The sequence below is a fragment of the Typopeltis vanoorti genome, chromosome 18 (genome assembly GCF_054136105.1).
Source record: "Typopeltis vanoorti isolate ZY-2024b chromosome 18, IOZ_Tvanoo_1.0, whole genome shotgun sequence".
Lineage (NCBI taxonomy): Eukaryota > Metazoa > Arthropoda > Arachnida > Uropygi > Thelyphonidae > Typopeltis > Typopeltis vanoorti.
The window spans coordinates 66399605-66423923 of record NC_143566.1 but is presented as its reverse complement, the minus strand read 5'-3'; the positions used below and the strand labels follow the sequence as shown (position 1 = coordinate 66423923).

Below are 24319 nucleotides of genomic sequence, written 5' to 3'. Positions count from 1 at the left end.
ATGTATGTTGTATTTTGATTGATGCTAAATTAGGAATGTCAAGCGTAACGAACGATTTCATGTTATAGTATAACTTCCTGATATTTGTATTATAAAGTATGCTTGTTGAAGGTCCAACTGAGTAAGTGCGAGAGAATTTAATAGAAACAAGTTGAGTGATTGAGAAAGACTAAGAATTACCTTTCATGAAATGAATCTTGTGATTTCAAGTGATATGTATAATTATTTGATCAGAAATTAAACTTGTTATTGTTGATAAAATTAGTTGTTCGATTCAATCTTTTTGCAATGCACTGATCCAAAAGACACTATTTCGGACCTGATAGCGGAACCCCAATGATTAGTAGTGATTTATGAGTAAATTTTGCCATGACTGCAAACCTTGGCTGAAATAGGATATAAGTGATTAATTGATCTACTAGGGTATAAAAAAAACTTTCTTTTGCCTATAGGGGAATTTTAGAGGCGCAGTCTTCAATCAAATAAATATCTGGAGATCCCAGGCAAGAAAAATTTTACTTAAGGTAGAACAATAAAGAAGGGAAATAATAGAAAACGAATATTAAGTTAAAGAAACATATATAAGCTAAGATATATATTATATACAGAGAACAGTCGCTTTCCCCAAATATTACAGATCTTAACTTATTAACCTCTATATAAGAGTTCCCCCTGTCCTGAAAATACTGTATGTACAAACTTTGTTTGCTTACACTTGAATCAAGGATTAAACCAAATATATAATTTCTTGGTATATTTAATTTATCTGTGATGATATCCTTCATAGGACAAAGGAGATGCATATTCAGTAGTATACTTGGATTTTTTCAGAGGCTTTTGATAGATTGCCACACGGCAGACTGGAAATTAAATTGCAATGGTGGGAAGGTTGACTGATTGATTAGTGATTTGGATATGTGATTGGCTTCAGATGATATTAAAGCAACTGATATAACCAAAAGAAAGAACATACCTAGTAGCAGAATTATGAAGGTAACTCATGTTTTTATATCCTCGTATGTTCTTTCTTGTGGTTATATCAGTTGCTTTAATATCGTTTTTGTTCTAGGTGTTTGTCAGAACTTATCAGACCATCCCCGTCGTGCGCGTGTGTATTATACAAACTAAATTATTATTATAATCGCATTTTTCTTAATCTTAGTAAATTGAAAGTAATTTACATAAATACAATTAATTTCAACCAAATTATCGTAGTTAGGGATGGAGTCAAAACAAAATAATTTCATATATAATTTTTACATAAATCTCTTTTGAATAAAAACTCAGCCTTTTATTAATTCACTCGTCATTATTTATTTTGTCGTTCCACAGATTTTTCATTGCGCAAAATATTCTCTGCGGGTACGTTACAACAGGGATCCTGAACATATGACTAATCATATTTAATAGCGATGTGCGGCAATGTTTATTCGTAATATACTTTAAATATTATTGAAATATGGACAAGTATACGTCCATATCAATGTTGCAGAATAATATGAATAGACCTTAGAATATATGGACGGCTGTCATCCTTATGCATCATTGATGGTATATGAAGACAGCGGATCGCGTATTATTGCATAGTGTAGAGCGGGGCCCCCTGCGACGAGTGGTCAATCATATAATACACAATTCACATTTATGTTGTGGTATTACTGAGCTATCGTGATAAATGATTTTTCTCATCATTTATCACGGGCGTAATAGATTGCATTTGTTTATTCTAAAGCGAGGGATTTCATCTTTCTTTTATGAAATTTAAATTCATTTTCTATCCAGAGATAACATTTCTGTGTTTATATTTCCGTGTTTTCTATAAAACGCCACAGTACGTTCCCATAAACACGAAATCACGTAAAATGTAACTTCGATAACGTACGAAGACTTGTATTTACGTTAAACGATACCTTTATAATAGCGAAGCTGTAGGGTGCGGCCTTGTGTGGTACGGGCGCCAGAGTGGCGACGTAGTTGTCATGGTTAGACACCACAGCCATCTGACTAATGTCAATTAACGAAGTGGACACTAGTGCTCCAGATGATTTTAAAATAATATATATACGCGCACACACATGGTTGATAATAGCTAGTAGTAGTGAAATTGTTGGGAGTATGTTTTGAGAAAATATGAAAAAAAAAATTATTCAAATATTGTTTGTTACAAAGATTTGAAATCTAGAAGAAAAGGATAAAGAAATATATTCCGTATTTATTTATTTATTTATTTAAACAGGAATATTTAACATACTGTATTAAAGTTTTTTAAAATGTTAATTGTTTGATTTTTTTCACTGGTAGAAATAAAAATACCCTTGATATTAAATGGGAGGAAATGGAGATAGTCTTGAAAGTGATATTTGCAGGATGAGGAAATGTTAATGGGAAACAAAAGACAGGATAAAATCTGTTTTCTTACATACCAATGCATGAAATATTAGAAATGAGAAAAGTTTGTTGTTGGTTGTTTTGAACTTAATAAAAGTTAATAGGACAATAGAGATGTGGTTGAGAGGGTGCAAAACCTATAGTATATCACTGTGTGTGGCAAGGGAACCAACCTGTCAGTATGATTTTTTTGCCAGCAAAGGTTGGTCGATTGGTAGAGCCTCTACTACTAATGGCTCACGCAAAAAGTTAAGCAAGCTTGAGCACGGTTAGTAATTGAAGGGGTAAATCGTTCGATGCTGTTGCCGCACTCTACCTCGATGAGGCTTTGGACTTCCTGGAGGTGTCACATAATAATAATAATAATGGTTCTTGAATATCTTAAGGTCATAATTATGAGGGGAAATGGTGTAGAAAGATTTTCCAAAGATGAAGAGGTAGATAGGATAAAATAGGAGGATGATAAATGGATCTAAGCAAAAAGGACACTGTCTCTGAAGCTGAGGAAGGTGGTGATTATAGAGCATTGTGAAGCTGGAAATGTTTTCAGCAGTACAGAGTTTGTCGAACAAAGAGGAATGAAATATACAGTGAAATCTCGCTAGTCCGAACCCTCTAGTAATCTGAACTGCGGTTTGAAGAAAAAAAAGTTTTATTTATTACGTATTATTATTTTGTGTACTATTATTTTTATTTAATAATTATTATTTTAACTATTATTGTTTATGTTATTATTATTACAGTACAGTATTTTTTTCATACTATCCATTGTACGGTTATACTGGAAGCCTGTTTTTGATGTATTGTGTGTTCACGTTTGCTTTTTTTATACTGTACAGTACGTAATGTATTGTTGGAATGAATCACGAATATACACAAAAAGAGGAAATTCAAAATGTGCATAATTTGGTTAAAAAATATAAATCCAGATGTTAAAATTTCACAAATAGATGTTACGGAATGGATTACAGGTAGAACCGAAAGTGAATTCAAAATCAAAGCAGTGCTGAAATTATACATATGAATGCTACAGAATGAATTAGAAGACGATGATGACGATAAACAACTCAAAGAAGAAAAAAAAAAGTAAAACATGAAGAGGCAGCTGACAGTTTGAATATGCGTAAAATGGGCTAAGCAGAATGATACGTTATTCCACAATGCTAATGCAGCTCCAAGAAGAAGCATTCGAAAAAAGTTTAGTTCTAAGAAGCAAAAGAAAATCGGTGACTTTTTACAATGAAATAAAAAACTTTGTTTTGTGTTATTTTATGAAATTTTTTTGTGTTATGTACAAGAAAGTGGTATTTTTTATGCAAATTAAGTTATGTACTGACCTATGCAATTTTATTTCAACAATACAGGTACATAGAAATTAATTTTTTACTAAAACTTGTGTACTGTATTATTTTTTGTTTTACAATACAGTACAGTAGCTTTTTTTTTCTATCAGTTACTTCATTTATTTACAGAATTAAATTTATGTACCATTAGAATCTGATTATTTTTGTCTTAAATGCACATTATTGATGTCTCTTGGGGGAAAATTCGCTAATCCGAATGAGCACAGTTTTTATTAGTTCGAATTAGCGAGATATCATTGTACTGTCATCTTACAGTACTCCAGTAAGCAACCTCATTGTTAGATGCAATGTTGACTTGGAGATCTACTGTGGATTGAGAACAGCAGAAGCAATATTGATAGTCACTAATTTTTGATGAGTTCATTATTTTTGAGGGCAGTAACAATAGTGTGATAATAGTTTGGTGGCTTACTTACTGTATATCCCTTTCTCAGGATTGACTGAATATAGACTTGTTTCGATGCTGTGGGATAGATGCCAAGTGAAGTAAATTATAATAGACACCATTTTATGTTCTTGTTTTAATACTATGCCCAAGCTTAAGAAAACAGTGTTTGTACATGAAGTATCTTCACGACTAGGGCTACTAGTATACAGATGTTGTTGACTTGACATCAATTGTCTTAATATCTCATGATGTATTGCTATGTATAATGGAAGGTTCAGTGCTCAGACTGGTTTCAATCTTTACTGAAGTCTCTTCAGTGGGAACTAGACCTAGGAAGATACTGAGAATCAATATAGAAGTGTTTTCATATACAGTACAAGTAGTGAAATGGTGCATCATCATATTTCTAAAATATTCTGGATCAGAGGTAATTGTAGAAAGTTATTTTGGCTTGTTTATCAAGTAAATTATAATAGATAAAATTATGTTCTTGTTTAGTCCTATTTCTCAGCATAGACATGTTTGCTTATGCCTGGGTATAGGATTAAAACAAGAATATAATTTTTTATGTATCATAATTTACTTGATAACCAAGTAGGGGAAATTTTTTTCTACAGCTATTTAGATGCATATGAAAGATTGTAAAGTTACTATAAAGACCAGAAGACCAGAATTAGGATTATAAGACTTGTTGAAGACCTAAGATGCAAATCCTGAACATAAGACTGTTTGTAATTTGCAGAAGTGTTACTGGCCAAAGACCAGCAGAGAAGTAGAGAACTGTTCTTGATATAGTGAGAGGGTGATTTGCCTTGATCATCTGCAGAAGTTGGAAGAGTAGGATTGTGCAGACAAGGGAAACTTATTTTTGGGTATTGTCACATGGTATCGTGTGTGAGAGAGAGGAAGCATAAATCGGTTGAAGTTACACCCAATTAGCCTTTGCAAGGACCTGAAGGTTTGACTGTTGTTTTGAATTGGAAACAAGTTTTCTGTATTTGATTCTTTTACAGTACTGTTGTCAGCTGCAATGTAGGCAAGTAAAAAACTGAAGTCCATGACTGGAATCAAAGTCGAAGGATATAGTACCATATTTTCCGGTGTATAAGATGCATTTTTTTACCTTAAAAATTCATCTTAAAAATGGGGTGCGTCTTATATAATGAAGGTAAAGATTGTTTCCTCTTTTCAAAGTCATACGCACTCCCTTTTATGTTACAAGATCTTTGTAGGCGGTTAATGGTGCAATCAAATTGATGCGTGACTTTCACGTGATTTCTGGCGCATTATTGGCTAAGAACGGGGAGTCCGTATTCAAGTTTCATAATATCTTATCCGAGTAATCAGTTGCCGATGTTTATCAGTATTGAGTTGACGTGTTGAGATATTTTGTGTTAGGTTTTAGGTTTTTTCCAGAAAATTGTATTAAATTTCTTGGGTGCGTCTTATACACCGGAAAATGCGGTATTTTTAGAGAAAATCCAAAGTGATTAAAGAGAGAGGGGGAGAATGTAGTCCTAATGATTGCAAATGCATTGTATACTTAACTTTCAGAAATCAGGAGTGATAATGAGAGTGGTTTGTGAAAGTATGTTATTGAAAAGATATTTAATTAAAGCTTTTTGTTGCAGACATTGGATTATTGAGGGTGACAAGAAGGAAATGTTCAAGTAGATTGTTTAGCTAGCCCCCCCCCCCCCCCCCCCCCAAAAAAAAAGTAATATCTGATTATAAGTATGTAAATATAAACTGAAAGCAAGATACTATATGGGATCATATAGTTGTATAATGACAAGAACACCAGCTGGATCATGTGATTGTGAACAAGATGTCAATTTTCTCTTAGTTGCTGAGAATGATCACGTGATTTTCACCTTGGAGGGAAAGATAATTAGCCATGCTGAGGTGTCATTATCTGTGATAAGATGATCTATGTAAACTGTCAATAATAGTTATGGTAGAGACCTTGAGTTTTCAGACTGGAGATGCTTATTCTTATAATACTTGTCTAGTATACTGCCTAACTTATTATGAAAATGTAATATAAATCATGAATTCTGTTAACTTTTACATCATCCTATTAGATCTGCATTAATTTAGCTAATGTTTTATATATAATATTGATATTTTTTTTAATTTATTTTTTTAGGAAGAATGGCAGTTAAACAGTTTCATTGTTGTGGTTGTAGAGGCTTAGAAACTTAAATATTAAAAAAGTAGAAAATTACATTGAAGATATGAAAATTTCTCATGCCCTCATATGTTAGTATCAGGCAGCTTCCTCTTAGAAGGAAGAGCAACCTTTTTTTAGGCATTGCAGAATTTTCCTCATAATGGAAAAAGTCTTATGCTTTGTTCTCTGCTGTTTGTTTCTATGTTGGTTTACTTCTGGTGACAAGTGTAGAATATTTACACCTCATTTTGGATGTAAGTTTGTTTTTCATATTTTTTGATGTAATTCTTAATTGTATAATTAATTTTGAATGCAGTTATTGATATCACTTCTTAAATTATTTAGATACTTATAAAAAAAAAAGCATTGAATATCTGAAAATGACAGAGGAATGAAATTTCTCTCTGTTATTGCAGAAAATATTCCTTGTTTTCTGAACATCTAGAAAAAAAAGTTCATTTATTATTGAACATGTATTCACAAGAATAAATATATATATTTTTATTATTATTGCAAATATTTCAGCTGGAAACTAACTGGCCCTCAAGGTGCCAGTGCACCAGCTAGTCACAAGGTGAAGCTTAAACATAGAACGATAATCCTATTTACAGAGCTGAACCACATGCTGCACTGCCACCATACTAGTGGCATTCCTATTTCAAGAAATAGGCATCTTTAAATCTTTGTTCAATACAGCGCACGTTATCTGCTCCAATTACCAAGCTCTTTAACAAGAACTGAACACCATCTGGTGGCATTATACTACAGAATGACTAAATGCATTCTGTACACATACAAGTCTAACCCCAAGAACCCAGAACCTGTACAGCGAGTCCCTATCCCCATACATCATATGCATCTCAGAGACGATTGCAAAGATACAGTTTAGTCCCTACATTCTTCCCTATCAACAATATCTCCTCATGCTTACCATCTATAAAAGATAAAGAGCCCTCCCCCCCTCTTTCTCTCCCGCCATAGTGTTTACTAGGTTCAGTGTGAATGCCTCTACTCATATGTTGGACAAACAAGAGGATATTCAGTTGAAAAGTGACCACAAGAACATCTTATATCAACAACAGTAAACCTGAAAAATCTGGCCTTGCTCAGCATGGAGTGGACACTGATCACAATATCCTCTGGTGCAGGAGTATTGCACTCACCATGGGTGAGTGCAATACTCACCATGTGTGTCATTTAGTTTTGTGCAGTTATTTAGAGTGCTGAAAAAAAAAACAGTTTTTTTTTTTTTTTAAATATAATGCTGTGTCTTTCAAATCTTAAGGTTTGTTGATTTTTGTATTTATGTATGTGTTTTAGCTTCAATTGTCTCATTTTATTTTGTAATAACCAACTATGTGGTAAATTCTTGCACGTGACTTGGCTCTGTAAATAGGATTAATGCTCTTTGTTCAAACTTCGCCTTGTGATTATGCTGATGACCAGTTTGTTTCTGGCTGAAACATTTGGAATAATAATAATAAAGAAATTTCTTGTGAAATATGTGTGTCTAATAATCTTTATTGTGTCACAAGTATCATTAAAAATTCATTTATGATGAATTTTTATTTTTATATTGTAACAGTACATTTGATTCTTGACGTTGTCATGATATTAGTTTATAGTGAAAAGTGAAGCTGCTTAATTTATTTATTTATTTTTTAAATAAGAAGCAATAGACATAACAGAGGTTGATTAGTATGTAAAATTAAAAACAAAACAAAATGTTAGTGTATATAAAATACAATCATACCCCGACCTATGTGAATCTGGAGTTATGCGGTTTCTTATACTGTATGTACGTATTCCCATCCTGCTTCACGCCTCACCACTAGTCGTATCTTTCCGTCGCTGGCTGCATTTGCCAGTAATCCAAGAACTCTAAAAAATAAATCTAAAGCTGGCTTGCCAGTGATTTGGAAGTCAAATTCTAAAGCTTGAGTGACAGTTTTTATTTTTGAAGACTGGTTTGGTCACCACTTCATACCTGAAGTTGAATGTTATTGCCAGTTTAAAAAAAAATCCGTTTAAAGTTATGCTCATTATTGATAATGCACCTGGTCACCCTCCTGCAACTTTAATTGATTTAGATCCATGTGTAGCAGTTGTTTTCTTGCCTCTAAATACAACCAGCTTACTTCAACCGATGGACCAAGGAGTTATCAAAACATCCAAAGCATACTACACATGACGTTTGTTTGCAAGTCTGAATGAAGCTATGAGGCAAAATGAGCAACTGTCTGTTAAAGAGTTTTGAAAACAGTTTAATGTTTTAGATGCTGTAAGGATTATTGGAGATTCTTGAGGTGGAATTTCTCAAAAAACCTTGAATGGTGTCTGTAATAACTTTGTTCATTCTTTTTTAAATGCGAAACGGAAATGTTGCCAGAAACTGATCAAGTTGCTGAGGCAACAGAAGAAGTTGTCAACCTTGCAAGGCAATTAGATTTAGAAGTCGACAGTGAAGATGTCAGTGAGCTGTTAAAATCTCATAACAAGGAGCTTATCGATATGCGTGAGCAAAGCGCTACTGAAGAGACCGAAACCTCAGATCCAGTTCTACCAGAAAAGCACATGACAATTGCAAAATTAACAGAAGGTCTCAGCTTAATTAAGAAAGGTTTACAGATTTTGGAGGACATAGATTCTAACAAGAAACGAATTGTAACCACAAGGCAAGGAATAAAAAAATCATTGGCTTGCTATGAAGAAATTTTGCGTGACAAGAAAAAGACATTATGCAGTCAGACGAATCTATTAGATTTTATGAAACCATGGACATCGAAATAACTTTTTTTTTTTATGTACGAACAACTACAATTATGATTATATTTCTTTAAAAAATAGGTGTTTTTGTAAACCTTTGGTCCCAATTAACTAATATTTTGTATGTTTGTATATATAAATTACATGCAAAATTATACCCCAAGTTACGCTAATTCAAATTGCACTTTTTGTTGGTCCCATCTACCGCATAACTTCGGGGTATGACTGTATATCCAAAATCGCATATATCATATTTATCCAAATACAACAAACTTTTACAAGAAAGTAATTATTATCTCTCACGTTGTGTACAGGATATTATGATAGTACTACATGAAGTTGCATCATTACTAACTTATTCTTTATTTCATTACTTACTAATTCTGTTGTTTGATTCCATATTTAATTTGCCATCTTCACTAAAAATTGTGCCTAAATAACTGGAATATGTCACTTGTTCTCAGTTTACAAGAGTTATTCAATTTAGTCAAGGAATCCTTCAGATAAGTAATAATAATTATTATATTAATAAGGAACCTGTCATCTACCAGGTTGTTTATTTTAGGCTACTCTTGTGGTGTGTTCTTTCAGCTGATGGTTTTGTTTTCCTTTAGTATTCCCTCAGCTATTGTAAAGACCCAGCAAATACATTATCGGTTGTATTCCAACTGTTTAAGTATTTTCCTCTGAATATTAATTTTTTTCTTCTCTCCTGCTCTTTTCAGAACGTCTGTTTGTCATCAGGCACTATACTCCATATGGAGGAGTTTAGTATTCTGTTACTTTAGGATTTGCTTATAACTTGTAACGAGTAAGCCCTTATGCTTTCCTAATACTGCTTTATTCAGGGCTATTCTCGATTTTAGTTCTTCTAAAGCATTTGGCATTTTCTGTGAAAAGGCTTACCTGCCAAATGTCCAAATCTGAAACTTGCTTGTTCAATTTTATTGTTGTCAATTCTTCTTATTGTGCTATCTTCTATCGAAGGTCAGCGACCATCTTGGCGAACAAACTACGCTCTTGTGCTAATCTGAGCAGTTGTGCACTGCTCTCTCCTGTCCACGTCTTGATGTTGTCAAACCATGATATTCTTTTTCTTCCTCTAGTTCCTTTGCCATCAATTCTTCCTACCAAAATAGTTTGTAGAAGTTGGTATTTGCTGTTTCTCATGATGTGTCCAAGATATGATATTTTTCGTTTCTTGATTATTTGTACAAGATGTTTAGCTTTGCCAATGGATTTTAAGACATCTTCATTGGTAATTTTTTCTGTCCATGATATCTTTAGCATTCTTCTGTATAGCCACATCTCAAAGGCTTCGATTTTCTTGATGTTTGTCGCCTTCAATGTCCATGTTTCAACTCCATAGAGCAGAAAAGACCACACGTAGCATTTCAGCATTTGGCATCTGACTTTCATGTTTAGGTCTTTATTGCAGAATAGTGTTCTCATTTTCATGAAGGACTGCCGTGCAACTTCAATCCTTGTCTTTGTATCTATTTCTGGATCCCACCGTTCATTAAGCCAGCAACCAAGATATTTATATCTTGACACTTGATCAATATTTTTCCCATTGAGTGTCAGTTTCATTGATGAGGCTGGATGTTTGCTGATGATCATGTATTTTGTCTTGTTGATGTTTATATTTATTCCCATTCTTTGGCTTTCTATGTATACTCTGTCAACGAGTTTTTGGAGATCCATAATGTCATCTGCATATCATAGGTTGTTAACAATCTTTCCATTTATTGTGATTCCCTCTGGACATTCTTCCAATGCTTTTTTAAAGATTACCTCTGCATATATGTTGAACAGGAGTGGTGAGAGCACACATCCTTGTCTCACTCCTCTTTCGATGTTAATATCACTGGTGGTAATGTTGTCTGATTGAACGGTAGCTGACTGATTCCAATAAAGATTTGTTATTAGTCTTATGTCTTGTTCGTCTAGCCTTATTTGTTGAAGGGGATTTCTATTAAGTTGGTGTGTCTGACTTTGTCGAATGCTTTTTCAAAATCTATGAAACACATAAAGACAGATTTCTGTTTTTCTATGCATTTTTGTATCAATATTTGGGTACAGAAAAGGGCCTTTCTAGTACCAAAACCATTCCGAAAGCCGAATTGTGTTTCACTAAGAGTTTCTTCACTTTTTCTATAAATGTGATTCTGAATTACTTTCAAAAATATTTTTAATGTTTGGCTCATTAGACTAATAAGTCGGAAGTCACCACAGGAATTCACTTTGGGTTTCTTTGGGATAGCGATAAATGTAGATTTGAGCCAATCTGATGGAAATTCATCACTTTCATATATTTCATTAAATAGTTTTTCAAGAAGTTTGATGTTATCTGGTTCTATTAATTTTAAAAATTCTGTTTGCACACCATCTGGTCCACTGGCTTTTCCTGTTTTACTTGTTCGTATAGCATTCTCTATTTCGCATTTCATGATTGCTGGTCCTTGAATGTTATCTTTTATATTTATAGGCTTCTGTCTAGTATCATTGAAAAGTTTTGTTACATATTTTATCCAAATCTGTGCTTTATTTTCTTCTTCTAGAACTATTTTTCCATTTTCTTCTCTTAGAGACACTATTTGCTTTTTCCTCAGTTTTCCGGAAATTTTGTTGATTTTCTTATACAGATTGAAATTATGTTTCTTCTGAAGCAGTTCAATTTCAGTACATAAATTTTTCATCCAATTTTCCTTGGCTTCTTTTATTTTTTTCTTAATGATGTTATGTGTTTCTGTATACCTGGCTCTTTGTTTTTGTACATTCTTCTTGTGTCAATAAGAGAAAGAATCTCATCTGTCATCCATTCCTGTTGTTTTATATTATTCACATAACCTACTTCTTCAATACTTGTTGTTACGATGGCATTCTTTAAGCTGTTCCAAAGAGATTCCACACTTTTATTTTCTTCTATGTTAATCTGTTGTAATCGCAGGTTAAGCTTTGTCTTGGCACTTTTATTTATGTTTGGGTCTTTCAGTTTTTCTACATCAATTTTCTTTTTCTTCTTTTGTGATTTTTTAGCTGATTTTAATCTAAGACGTACTTCTGCAACTATGGGATTGTGGTCTGATGAGATATCTGCTCCAGGATAAGTCTTTGCACTCTTTATACTACTGTGGAATCTTTTATTTATCAGTATATAATCAATTTGATTTCTGACAATATTATGTTGGTTATCTTGAGGCAATTTCCAAGTGTACAGTCTTCTTGGTGGAAGTTTAAACCAGGTATTTGCTATTGTTAGATCTTCTTCCTGACAGAATTGGACTAGGCGATCTCCTCTGTCATTTCTGGTGCCTAAGCCATGTTCGCCAACAATTTCTCCATCACCCCCTCTTCCCACTTTTGCATTGAAGTCACCCATCACTATGTTTATATCATGTTTCTTTGTTAGGTTTTTAATCTCTTTTAGGTGTTCATAAAACTCTTCAACATCTTCTTCACTTTTGTCAGCTGTGGGTGCATAAGCTTGGATGATATTTATGTTAACAGGGTTTCCCTTAAGTTGTAACAGCATTATCCTTTCAGAAAATGGAATCCAATTTATTACCGATTTATTGATTTCTTCATCTACTATTACAGCTACACCATGTCGATGTTTGTTCTCATCATTCCCATAGTAATACATTTTCATATTATCTTGTTGACACTTTCCAGATCCTGGCCATCTTGTCTCGCAATTTCCCAAAATCCGGATGCCCAGCCTATTCATTTCTCTTGTGGCATTTCTTAATTTGCCAGCTTCATTCAGAGTTCTGACATTCCAAGTTGCAATTTTAAAAGTGGACACCATTTTGAGCCCGGAGATTCTTCGCACCCCTGTCCCATTTAAGGGACGCCGGGAACTTGGGGCCAATTGTAAGTGTTTGCTCGCCATGGTGGTTGTTCTGGAGATAAGGTAGAGCAATAGTTTCTCCGTTTCCTTTCTGCTCCGCAGTATTACAGACGTACACAGTATAATCATGTTGCCATCTGCAAATCTCTGATCACAAGCTTTTCCGTCATCATTTGGCTTCAACCTTGTGTCAGTACTGACAATGCTGCTTCCCAATGTCAGGGGCGGTGACCCCAGCAGGTACTTATTTAATGGCGGCACTACTCGCCATGTCACCGAGTTGTCATTGGGCTTTGTGAGGTTTTAAGTGAGACAGAGTTGTCACCTCTGCTCCACCATGCCCTGATAGCTCAGTTGCTGTTGGTCCACGGCTGCTTATTCGCCAGATTGCTCTGCTTATATCGCAGCTAACCTCCATATCTGAAGGCTGTTCCCCGATCCGCCACCTGGGGACGCACCTGGTAGTAGTCAGCTCTGCCCCGGGGTTGTCAATTATATTTACATTTTATGGTGGTTTTGTCATTGCCATGCCATTTTTCTTACTGGTCATCATCATTTCATATAGTTTTGCAGTTGAGTTTAAAGTTAAGTTATTTGGATAGCATGACTACTCTCCAACAAACAGGTTAAGATGTCTAAGAATTAAGATGTCTAATTCTTAGACATCTTATTTCTAATTAAGATGTCTAAGAATGGTAGTTGTTTGTCTTTTTCAAGTTCTAGAGTAAATTTAATAGAATGGTGAAAAGAATTGATTTTATTGAGAAAATCAATTGTCATCTTTGTTGTGATACCATACAATGAAGATATCATCTACATTGTATGGTATCATACGATGTAGATGAATATTTTGATAATTTGGTGGACTACATGTCCACCAAATTATTGGTTTAGGATTTATTTGAGATAGAATTTTATTTTTGAGATCCTCCCATAAATAGGTCAGCACAAGAATGTGAAAGGAGACTACCCATTGCCAGACCACTTGATTGTTGGTAAATAGTTTTCTCCCAAGAAAAATAGTGTGAATTTAGGCAATGATTGTACAGTGAGGTTATATCTTGTGGGAATAAAGTGCCTAAGATGTTGATAACTTCCACCACAGGAATGTTTGTAAAAAGAGAAGTGACATCTAAGCTTGCAAGTAGATTCTTTTCAGATATAGTAATGTTTTTGAATGTATCCACAAAATGTTGTGAATTTCAGACATAACTCTCTGAGTTATGGATATGTTGTTGTAAGAGTTTAGAGAGATGTCTATTTTGTGATATGTTTTAGCCTCAGTGCTTGTACCCTGACAATGCCAACAGCTTAAGTTTGGTGAAACTAGTCGGTATTAAAATACTTATCCGTTTACACTCGATCAATATTCCCAAATAGTTATTTACATTAATTCTGTGATCAAGAAAATACACACTCATTATGAATAGAATCAATGGTGATACAAAAATAAAGGTATGCCGTTTTGAACTCTTAAAATGCAAAAAAAGCAAGGTTACTAAATCATCTCACATTTTTAAAAAGATGTCGAGATAATTGTATAATTCCTAAGTCGCTGTATTTTAAATATCAATTCAATTCGAGACAGGCTAAAAATATTTATTCCAAAACATCTCTCTCGCTCCTTCGTGAAAGGTACAACAGACAAGATTTTTGTTAAGTCAAATAGCGTCACAATGTTATGATTTCTTCATGGATTACTTGAGCTTTCTAGACCAAGAAATTTGGCAACTCTTAGACTGAATGATCAACACTAGCTACGCTAAAGTTTTTAATAAAAGCAAACAGATCCTAATCAAGAAATTTAACCATCTTTGTATAAACCATATTATGTGCAAACCTTCTCTATCAGATAACCAAGTTATTCTTAATTTATCGGACCACATGTTAACCAAACCTGAAATCGCTATCCTTAAAAAAGGTTTCATTTATGCTATAACACATGAACAGATACCAAAAGTAGATTTCATCTGCAGTTTGGACAAAGCAATTTTGTTATTACCACCACACATAGCAAATGACCTCAGATTAAAAAGTTGAATAATACGCTCCTCTTCTATAACCCATATTGTTACGTCCCCCCCTTTATATTGCTATGTCTATTTTGTAGTCAAATTATGTCTCTTCCTTCCCTTATCTCACTTCTTTTATATGCTCTAATCTTTACTCTTAACTTGGGGCCGTATTTTACTATAAGGATATGGTTCGTGGGTTGAAAGCCAAGAGATTCCCACCTTGTGGCAATTCCTTTGTTTCGGAGGTAATGCTGGTACTTTCTTCGGACTCGGGGAAAATTTCTATTTTTTTGCTGCGCCACCCTAAGTTCTAGATTTCAAATAGTGAAGAATCAAAGAACCAGTACCGAGCTCTGAACTGTATTCTTAATTTCTGAATCTTATATAAAATAACTGAAGTCTCAAATTTATCCCTATCTCAATCTACAGTCGTGACCTCCCTTCCAAAATGCCTCCCGCTGTGGTTCGATTTTTATGGGGGGTTCAATAGAAAATGATCTCAGGCAAGGCAATTGTTAAATCAAAAGAAAACATTTAATTATGCACTAAACAAGTTACAAGTCATGGATAACTCAGACATACGTTTACTTCAATATCAATTTCAGATAAATCAAGCACTCAATCTCTCTAATTCTATCTTAACAAGCTTAGGTATCAGTTCCACGTGGCACTCGAACAAAGGTGAAACAAAGGCTAATCACTCAACACTATTAAGGTTAACTCTGTCATGCACTAACTTCAATGTCAATTTCAGATCAAATATATGCACTCAATTTCTCTAATTCTATCTTAACAAGCACAGGTATCAAATCCACATAACACTCAAACAAAAGGTAATACAAAGATTAATGAGATAATTCTACTAAGGTTAAGCACTTCACAGATGTTCAGGTCATGCTCTAATTTCTACATTCATGTCTTGGAATTTAGTCTGTCTCTCTAAACTAGGTTTCTAGAGGCCTTACATGAAATCACAATATTCTAGACTTAAATGTTCTATTAAAAGCTACAATCACTCTTTCTGCACACTTTCATTGAACAAAGAAAAGATTTCTACGTTACCACCCAGTTGGGAACTGCTGGGTGGTAACGTACACATCTCGATACAGCTTCACCTTCAGATTTATTCCTGGTTCCATTCGACCTTCTGTTTCCTTCTTGTCAGATTTGGGCTAGATGAATCTCGGGCACTGAAGACACATGCTTGCCGTTCACTGGTCGCCAGGTTTAAGCAAAGCTCAGCTGTCTATACTGCATACCGGACGAACTTTCTATCAGTAGATTCTCAAGGACTGCTTGGCATTCTTTCCTCACTTATGGCTCGACGCTTCACCCAAGAAACCGGGATGAACATCGGGGCACAGAGAGTATGACTCCCACAAGAGCAGGCGACTGACCGGCAAGAGACTCTGGTAGAGGATCCGACAAAAGAGAGAAAAGCCCCGGTCCGGCGCTGCGTTGCCTTTTTAAATTACGTGCCCCTACACTTCCATACTACATCATATCCTTTTCCTTCCTTGCTCACATCAAAGTACAACTCCTTTCACTAGTGCCACATTCTCCCCTAGTAATCTCTTTGGTGGTGGTGGGGTTTAGTCATGTGCCTTCCGTTCACAGTAAAAATGTACTCTGGCAATCGATCTTTGATCCGTTAGACCTTCGCTCAGTAGTGCACAAACACTCATGCTATTTTTAGCAAAGCTTAAGCAGTGGATTTAATCATAACAAAATACATTATAATGTTTAGAGATAAATAACAGAATTCTAAAATGACTAATTTGTCTGGCACCTTTATTTAACTTTACCTGCTTGGCATATCATTATGTGCAAAGTTTTAAAACGCATGTTAAGCTTGGAAGAAATTATAAGTTAACCACTTTTAGTTTTATTCAGAACTTAACAATACGAAAACTTCACCTAGATAGATTCTCTAGATAGAAGAACTATTCATAATTTGAAGAGAAAGAAAGATATCATAATATTTAAGACAGACAAGGGAAACAGTACTGTGATATTAAACACCAAGGACTATGAGGATAAAGTCAACAATCTACTGTCGGACATGTCTGTTTACCATATCTTAACGAAAGAGCCTACATTAAAAAAACACGACACAAACAAATTACTACGCAATATGATCAACTGGCCAACAGATCTAATTAAAAAATTAAAATCCATGCACCCTTTAACTCCAAGACTTTATGGGATTCCAAAAGTTCACAAAGATGGTATTCCTTTATGCCCCACTGTAGATGGCGTTAACTCACCTACCTACTTATTGTCTAAGCATCTCTCTAAACTCTTACAACAACATATCCATAACTCAGAGAGTTATGTTCGAAATTCACAACATTTTGTGGATAAATTAAAAAACGTTACTATATCTGAAAACGATCTACTTGCAAGTTTAGATGTCACTTCTCTTTTTACAAATGTTCCTGTGGTGGAAGTTATCAACATCTTAGGCACTTTATTCCGACAAGATATAACCTCACTGTACATCATTGCCTAACAAACTATTTTTCTTGGAAGAAAACTATTTACCAACAATCAACTGGTCTGGCAATGGGTAACCACCTTTCCTCTTCTTGTGCTGACATATTTATGGAGGATCTTGAAAATAAAATTCTATCTCAAATAAATCCTAAACCAATAATTTGGTGGACATATGTAGATGATATCTTCATTGTATGGTATCGCAACAAAGATGACAATTGATTTTTTTCAATAAAATCAATTCCTTTCACCATTCTATTAAATTTACTCTAGAACTTGAATAAGATAAACAACTACCGTTCTTAGACATCTTAATTAAGAAGCAAGTTAATGGCCTTATGAACCTATCAGTCTACAGGAAACCTATGAATGCAGGACGTTATCTACATTTCAGCTCCTCACACCACATTTCTCACAAACTCAGCATAGTACACATACTAAAGAGCTGTCCGCATTACAACAGACGAAAAGGACCTCCAAGATGAATTAACATTGATATCTAATAACCTCGCCTTGAATGGCTACCCACGAAGACTCGTCAACAAAATCCTTTTCTTTGAGCCACCACAAAGAGAATGAGAAGACACTCAATATATTACAACAATCGCCATTCTGTATGTGAGCAGTATCTCTAACAAGCTTGCTAATCTCCTCAAACAACACAAAATAAGAGTAACATTCAAACCTATAGAAACAATTCATAAACTACTATGATCTCCAAAAGATATCCATCCTTTCTATAAGTATGCTGGAGTCTACAATATTCCATGCTCGTGTGATTCAAGTTACATTGGCCAGACTTCAAGAAGCCTTGAGATTAGACAGAAGGAACACATTGGTTATGTTAAAAATAACACACAAGACATATCAAGCCTATCATTACATTTCTCCACAACAAACCACATCATTGAGTGAGACAAAAGTTGTACCCCTACATAGAAGAAGACTACCACTCTCGAATGCAGAAGCAGCAGCTACAGCCATCCTTAACAGGAACCAAGGTTTAATACTTTCAGAGATATGGAAAACCCTAATTAGATCTCTGAACACACAAGAAATGAACTTTAATGCTAATTATAGAAGTTCCTTAACAACAACTAGTAAATCATGTACACACGATACGTGTATTATTCACGTTCAATGCTATTTTAGTTTGTAACTATAATTTTTTGAATTTACAGTTAAGATCTATTTTGTGATATGTTTTAACCTCAGTGCTTGTACCCTGATGATGCCAACAGCTTAAGTTTGGGGAAACTAGTCTGTATTAAAATACTTATCTGTTTACACTTGATCAATGTTCCCAAATAGTTATTTACATTATACTCACTGATGTTGTTGCAAATCTGATTCCTTTTGTTTTTGCAAAAACTGAACTAGTGTGGTGTATATACAGGAATACCTTGTATAGTGCGGTTTTGAACAACACAGGTTTTGGTCTAATGCAGTTTTTATTATTACACTAACATTGTCAATAATGACCAGCGACTCCCGGGTGCCGCAAGTGACAGTCGAGAGCCATGTTTATGCAGTAGTTATAGTTATTCGATTGGCTCTCACGTAGATATGTTCTTTCCTTGCGGCATTTTATTATTTACATTAATATTAGTATTTAATATTTTTTTATTATTTAAGTATGAGTGAAAAGAGACAAAACAAAGAAGACACTGTTGGAGTAACAAAAAAATGCAAGTGGTTGATATTAGAGAAGAAACTTGAAATTATAAAAGTCACGAGAATGGTGCTTCGTTCGCTAAAATAGCATGTGAGAATTCAATGAATGAATCATCTGTACAAACGATTATTCAGAGCAAAGAAAAGATTACCGCTTCTTATATGTCAAAAGTGATCACGAGAAATCGATCTTCTACAATGGAAAATATGGAACGCCTTCTAATGATCTGGATTGAAGAGTGTAATCAGAAAAAGATTCCTTTGAGTCAAATGATAATCCTGGCAAAAGCAACAAGTCTATATGACAAAATAAAAGAAAATGAAGGAGGTACAACCAGTGAAACTTTTATAGCAAGTCGCGGGTGGTTCTGCAATTTCAAAATGCATATGGGACTCCATAACGTAAGAATCCAAGGTGAAAGTGCAAGTGCTGACACTAAAATTGCAGAATTATTTTCCAATGAATCGAAGGAGCTTATTGAGAAGGAAGGCTACACAGATGATCAAATTATTAACGCTGACGAGACTGGCTTGTTCTGGAAAAGAATGCCATCATGCACATTTCTATCAGAGAAGGAAAAAACACAAGCTGGGTATAAAATGTCAAAAGACCAATTGACATGTTTACTAGGAGGTAATGCATCAGGTGATTTAAAATTGAAGCCACTGTTAGTATACAGAGCAAAAAAACCAAGAGCTTTTTACAAAGAACAATTTACTTGTTCATTGGCGTTCGAATAAAAAAAAAGCGTGGGTGACTCGTTCAATTTTCGAAGACTGGTTTAAAACTTTTTTTTGCCCTGAATTTAAAAGCTATTGTAAAAAGAATGATATTCCTTTCAAAATTTTGCTTTTATTAGACAATGCTCCAGGCCATCCAACTCTATTGACTGACTTAGATGAAAATGTCAAGATTCATTTGTTCCCTCCAAACACATCAATTCTGCAGCCAATGGATCACAGCATTATCTCCACTTTCAAGGCTTACTATTTAAGACGAACTTTTGCTCAAGCTATTAAAGCTGCAGCAGAAGAAGAGTCTTGGACTTTGAGTGAATTTTGAAAGAAATTTAACATCAAAGATGCTATTCAAAATATTTATGAATCTTGGCAAGAGGTGACTCAAAGCAACACGAGAGCTGTATGGCATAATATCTTGCCGCATTGTTCAAAGGACGTTATTGCCTTTGCAACACAGAAAGAGGAAATCTCAACAGAAATTGTGCAGATGGGCAAAGATTTTGGTTTTACAAGTTTAGATTGTAACAATGTGAACGAATGTATTGATTCTCATTCAAATGAGCTGAATGATGAAAAAACCCTTTTGGAGTTGGAACAACAATGAGCCTACGAAGCAGAAGAAGACGAAGATGACCCCACTGATGTCATGGTTGAAGAATTTTCCTTTGCTGACCTTTCAAATTTTGCGAGAAAAATCGATGAAGCTTCTGACTTTCTCATAAATAAATGCCGACCCGAATTTGGAAAGAAGCATCAAAGTGAGACAAAGTCTGAATAATGCTATCACTTGCTACAGAGATCTAGTACTTGAAGAGACAAGGATGGTTCAATGAACACTAAAAGACTACTTTAGTAAAAAGTTCATTACTGTATGCTAAAATTGAAGCAATATTTGTTTTGTTTTCTACTACTTTTATATCAATTTAAAAGGATTTTATTTGTTAGTTAATAAAAATAACAATTTTTTTTCATTTTTAAACATTTTTATTATCCTAAATTTTTGTAATAAACAAATTAAATTGAAAACCTTTATAAATAGACCTCAAACAACGCGGTTTTGCATAGCGTGGACACTTCTTGGAACCAATTAACCGCGCTATACAAGGTATTCCTGTACACTTAAAAACCACTGCGTAGGTAATATCCAACAGTGTTCACTGCAATAGCCAACAATTTATTTAAATATTCTAAACACTCAAACTACCTAAAAGTAGCCTTTCTTTCAGTGTGATTGAATGCTACAAATAAGAAATAAATGTTGACTACAATAAGAAATACATGCTGTATTTCTTATTGTAGCCCTCATATAACAAGGTTTTACTCTCTCACATGGTTAAAGAATTGCAGTAAACCTCGTATATCATTTTCCATTAACATCACACATAACATTATTCCCTCATACACAGCATGTCTGATACCTATCAGATATCCAGTCCAACATGCTGATCTAATATCCAACCCCATCTGTTCCAATTTAACTACTAGTTTGTCATGGCAATCTATTGAAAGCCTTCACAAAATCTAAATATGCTACTGTATATTTAGATTTGTATTTATATAAGTAAGCAGCATTATTATAACAGTATATATAAAATAATAGTATAATATAATTATTATTGAAATGTATAATTTAGTTTTAGCTGTTTTCTTTGGTGCATTGTAATAAATATCATTTCTCAAAAACTATAATAAGCCAACCAAGATAATTAAGATTGAATAGGGTTGATATCAGAGATCTTGTCTGATGTTCGTTGAAGAGTGGTGGATTTGTATTCCTTGGGAAACACATAGTGGGGAACTTTCAGACGGCAGCAGTAGAAGGGATGAACAAAAAGGAGAAATTTGTTCTGTGGGTTTGGAATTGAATTGTGAAAGAGTGTTAATTAGCTGCTGTGCACATTCGAATGGATTTGACAGATTTGGGGGAAGTCTTTCTCTTCAAGGATTGGGTATTTGCCGGTCTTTCCATCTTGCAGAGTTGGGGAATTATTGATGGCAGTTCTTATTATTAAATTACACATTTAATAAATTATTATTAAATTAAAAATCACCTCTATTATTAAATTTTAAAGTTCCCTTTTCCTTTGTGGAAATTTATTCCTTATCCTTAACGAAAAAAAATCTCTTTTGGATTTACAGTGCTTTAGCTGTAAACTGTTCATTGCTTTAGGAGAAACCATATATCACTTTTATCTATGCCACAACTTCATATAAAAGAAATTCATCCATTAATTTTGGAATAATTGTTTGTTTCTCTCATAATACTCATTTCCACCTTTTTGGCTTAAGAATTCCTTTAAACTCTATTTTTCCACTAAATTTCCAACATCTTATAAACTCATCTCTGTTCTAATCAACACCACAGCTGTTCTATTATTCTCTCACTCACTAATTCAACTTCCTCTTCAGAAGTACAATCTTCATGCAACTACACTACTGCCTGATGTGGTAAGCAACATGTCAGTGAGGTGAAAGTTGCTTGTTGTAAGCAAGACCGCAGTTCTTCAGAGGCATGAAAATGTCATCAGAAAATTCAGTATTTTCTTCTCTCAAGTTTGTTACAGAAAAAAAAATTAGAGGAGTCCCTTTTTGCAAATATCGCACTCAATTAAACAGTCTTCGATGGTCTATAAGTATAGAAAGATTTCTTATAAACATTGCTGACTACAAGAAATTATGCTTTTTTTTTTTTTTGGTATACATTTAGGGAATGTTTACATATAAGATAAATAATAAAACCAAAAGTTATCCTTTCCTTTTTTATTTATTTATTTAATCAAAATTGGTTATTGCTAAAAAAAAATGTAAAATAATCTGATATCGCTAAATAGCAGATATAATTATAATTTCATTAATTGATGCTATTTATCTCTTTCAGCATTGACACCAGATTTTGATTCTGAAGTTGGAAAAACTCTCACTTTAAACTGTACTCTCTTTGATCATGAAATTGAATATGAAGACAAAAAGTACTATGTTAATTCTTCACACCTTGTTTTTAAATACAACCATCAGATCATTTCTGATGTACACCTTTTGGACCCTCTCACTGCACAGTTAGTAAAGAGTAATGTCACGGTTAATGATACTGGGACATACTACTGTTTTGTTCGTCTTCCTGAACATAATATAGTTCTTATTTGTCTAAGTGATATAACTGTTGGATGTAAGTAGACAGTTTCTCTTTCATAAAAAGTTGACATAAAGTTTAATAAAGAAATGCTGAATACATTTTCAAATGTATAATTGAAAATTATACTATCTTTGATCATGAAATTGAATATGAAGACAAAAAGTACTATGTTATTTCTTCATCTTAAAAATACTTTAAATATAAGAATTATATTTAAAGTATTTTTAATAATTATTCAATTCAGTATTGTTTTACTTAGAACGAACAGGTGTGCTTTATCAATTTGAGCACTTCTATCAACTCAGTTCTATCAATTCTATGCTATCAATAATCTATCAACTCAGATGATTTTGGTCATTTTAATATATCTCTGATGGGGTAACAGTGGAGATTGAACTTCCCACTCAGTCTCCAAAAATTAGATAGTGCTAAAAATGGCCTCGCCTACTCCCTATATACGGGAATAAAAAGGTGTTAGCTGATTTAAAAAAAAAAGAGCCTGTGTAGCTCAGTGGATGTGGCGTTTGCACACCACGGCGCTTAACCACACAAAGGAAGACTTCTTGGTTTCGAATCTAGTCGGCGACTAGAAGAAATTTTTCTAAGTCTTTTTTCAACCGGTTCCCAAGTTAGTCGATCTTTGGCATGGGCAAGCGGGTTTTTGCTCCTGGAAACTCGGGTTTTTTCTCCCGGAAACTCGAGAAAATTGGCCGTAGAACCCACATTATTTCAGACATTAAATATGAGTGTTAGGGGTAGGGGCCACAAGATGGTGGCACTTGTTGAGCCGTCTCTCTTCACTGCGTGCCGCTTAATTAGTGATAGCCTTGGGCCAGCTATCTGATGGGGTACCAGTGGAGATTGAACTGCTCACTCAGTCTCCAAAAGTTATATAGGGTTAAAAACAGCCTTGCTTACATCCTATATATGGGAATAAAAAGGCATTAGCTGATTTTTTTTTTTAATTATATAAAATATAATCATAAAATATTATTTAATTTGAACTGTTTTAAAATATAGATCGTAAATGCTTTCAATTTTCTTTATTTCATAGAAATTGAGTGATCTGTTCAATGTAAAATGAAGGTTTAAATCAATGTTATACATTTTTTTGACTGAGACTTAACTAATTGAAGTAAGATAAAAAACAGAAACTTAACTTAAATGTTGAAAGTTTTTCCACATGGTTATATTATAAATCAAAGATGCCAAGAAATTATATTCTTGGTTTCATCCTTTATCCATAAATAACGTATATGTCTGTAAGGATCTTTATGGGATACTAAGACACTCATGTGAAGTCATTAGCCTCTATTATACGAGTTGCC

General features: G+C 34.0%; 1 protein-coding gene across 3 annotated transcripts in view; it reads left to right on the top strand.

Annotated features, from left to right (window-relative positions):
* LOC150096729 (uncharacterized) overlaps nt 1-24319 on the top strand; it is a 357894-nt gene that overhangs the window by 135502 nt on the left and 198073 nt on the right. For all 3 annotated transcript variants that reach the window (XM_090408396.1, XM_090408397.1, XM_090408395.1), the window contains exons 2-3: nt 6290-6567; nt 22737-23024. In XM_090408396.1, the coding sequence (XP_090264522.1) occupies nt 6474-6567; nt 22737-23024 (382 nt within the window). In that variant the 5' untranslated portion in view covers nt 6290-6473. The remainder of the gene's footprint in view (nt 1-6289; nt 6568-22736; nt 23025-24319) is intronic.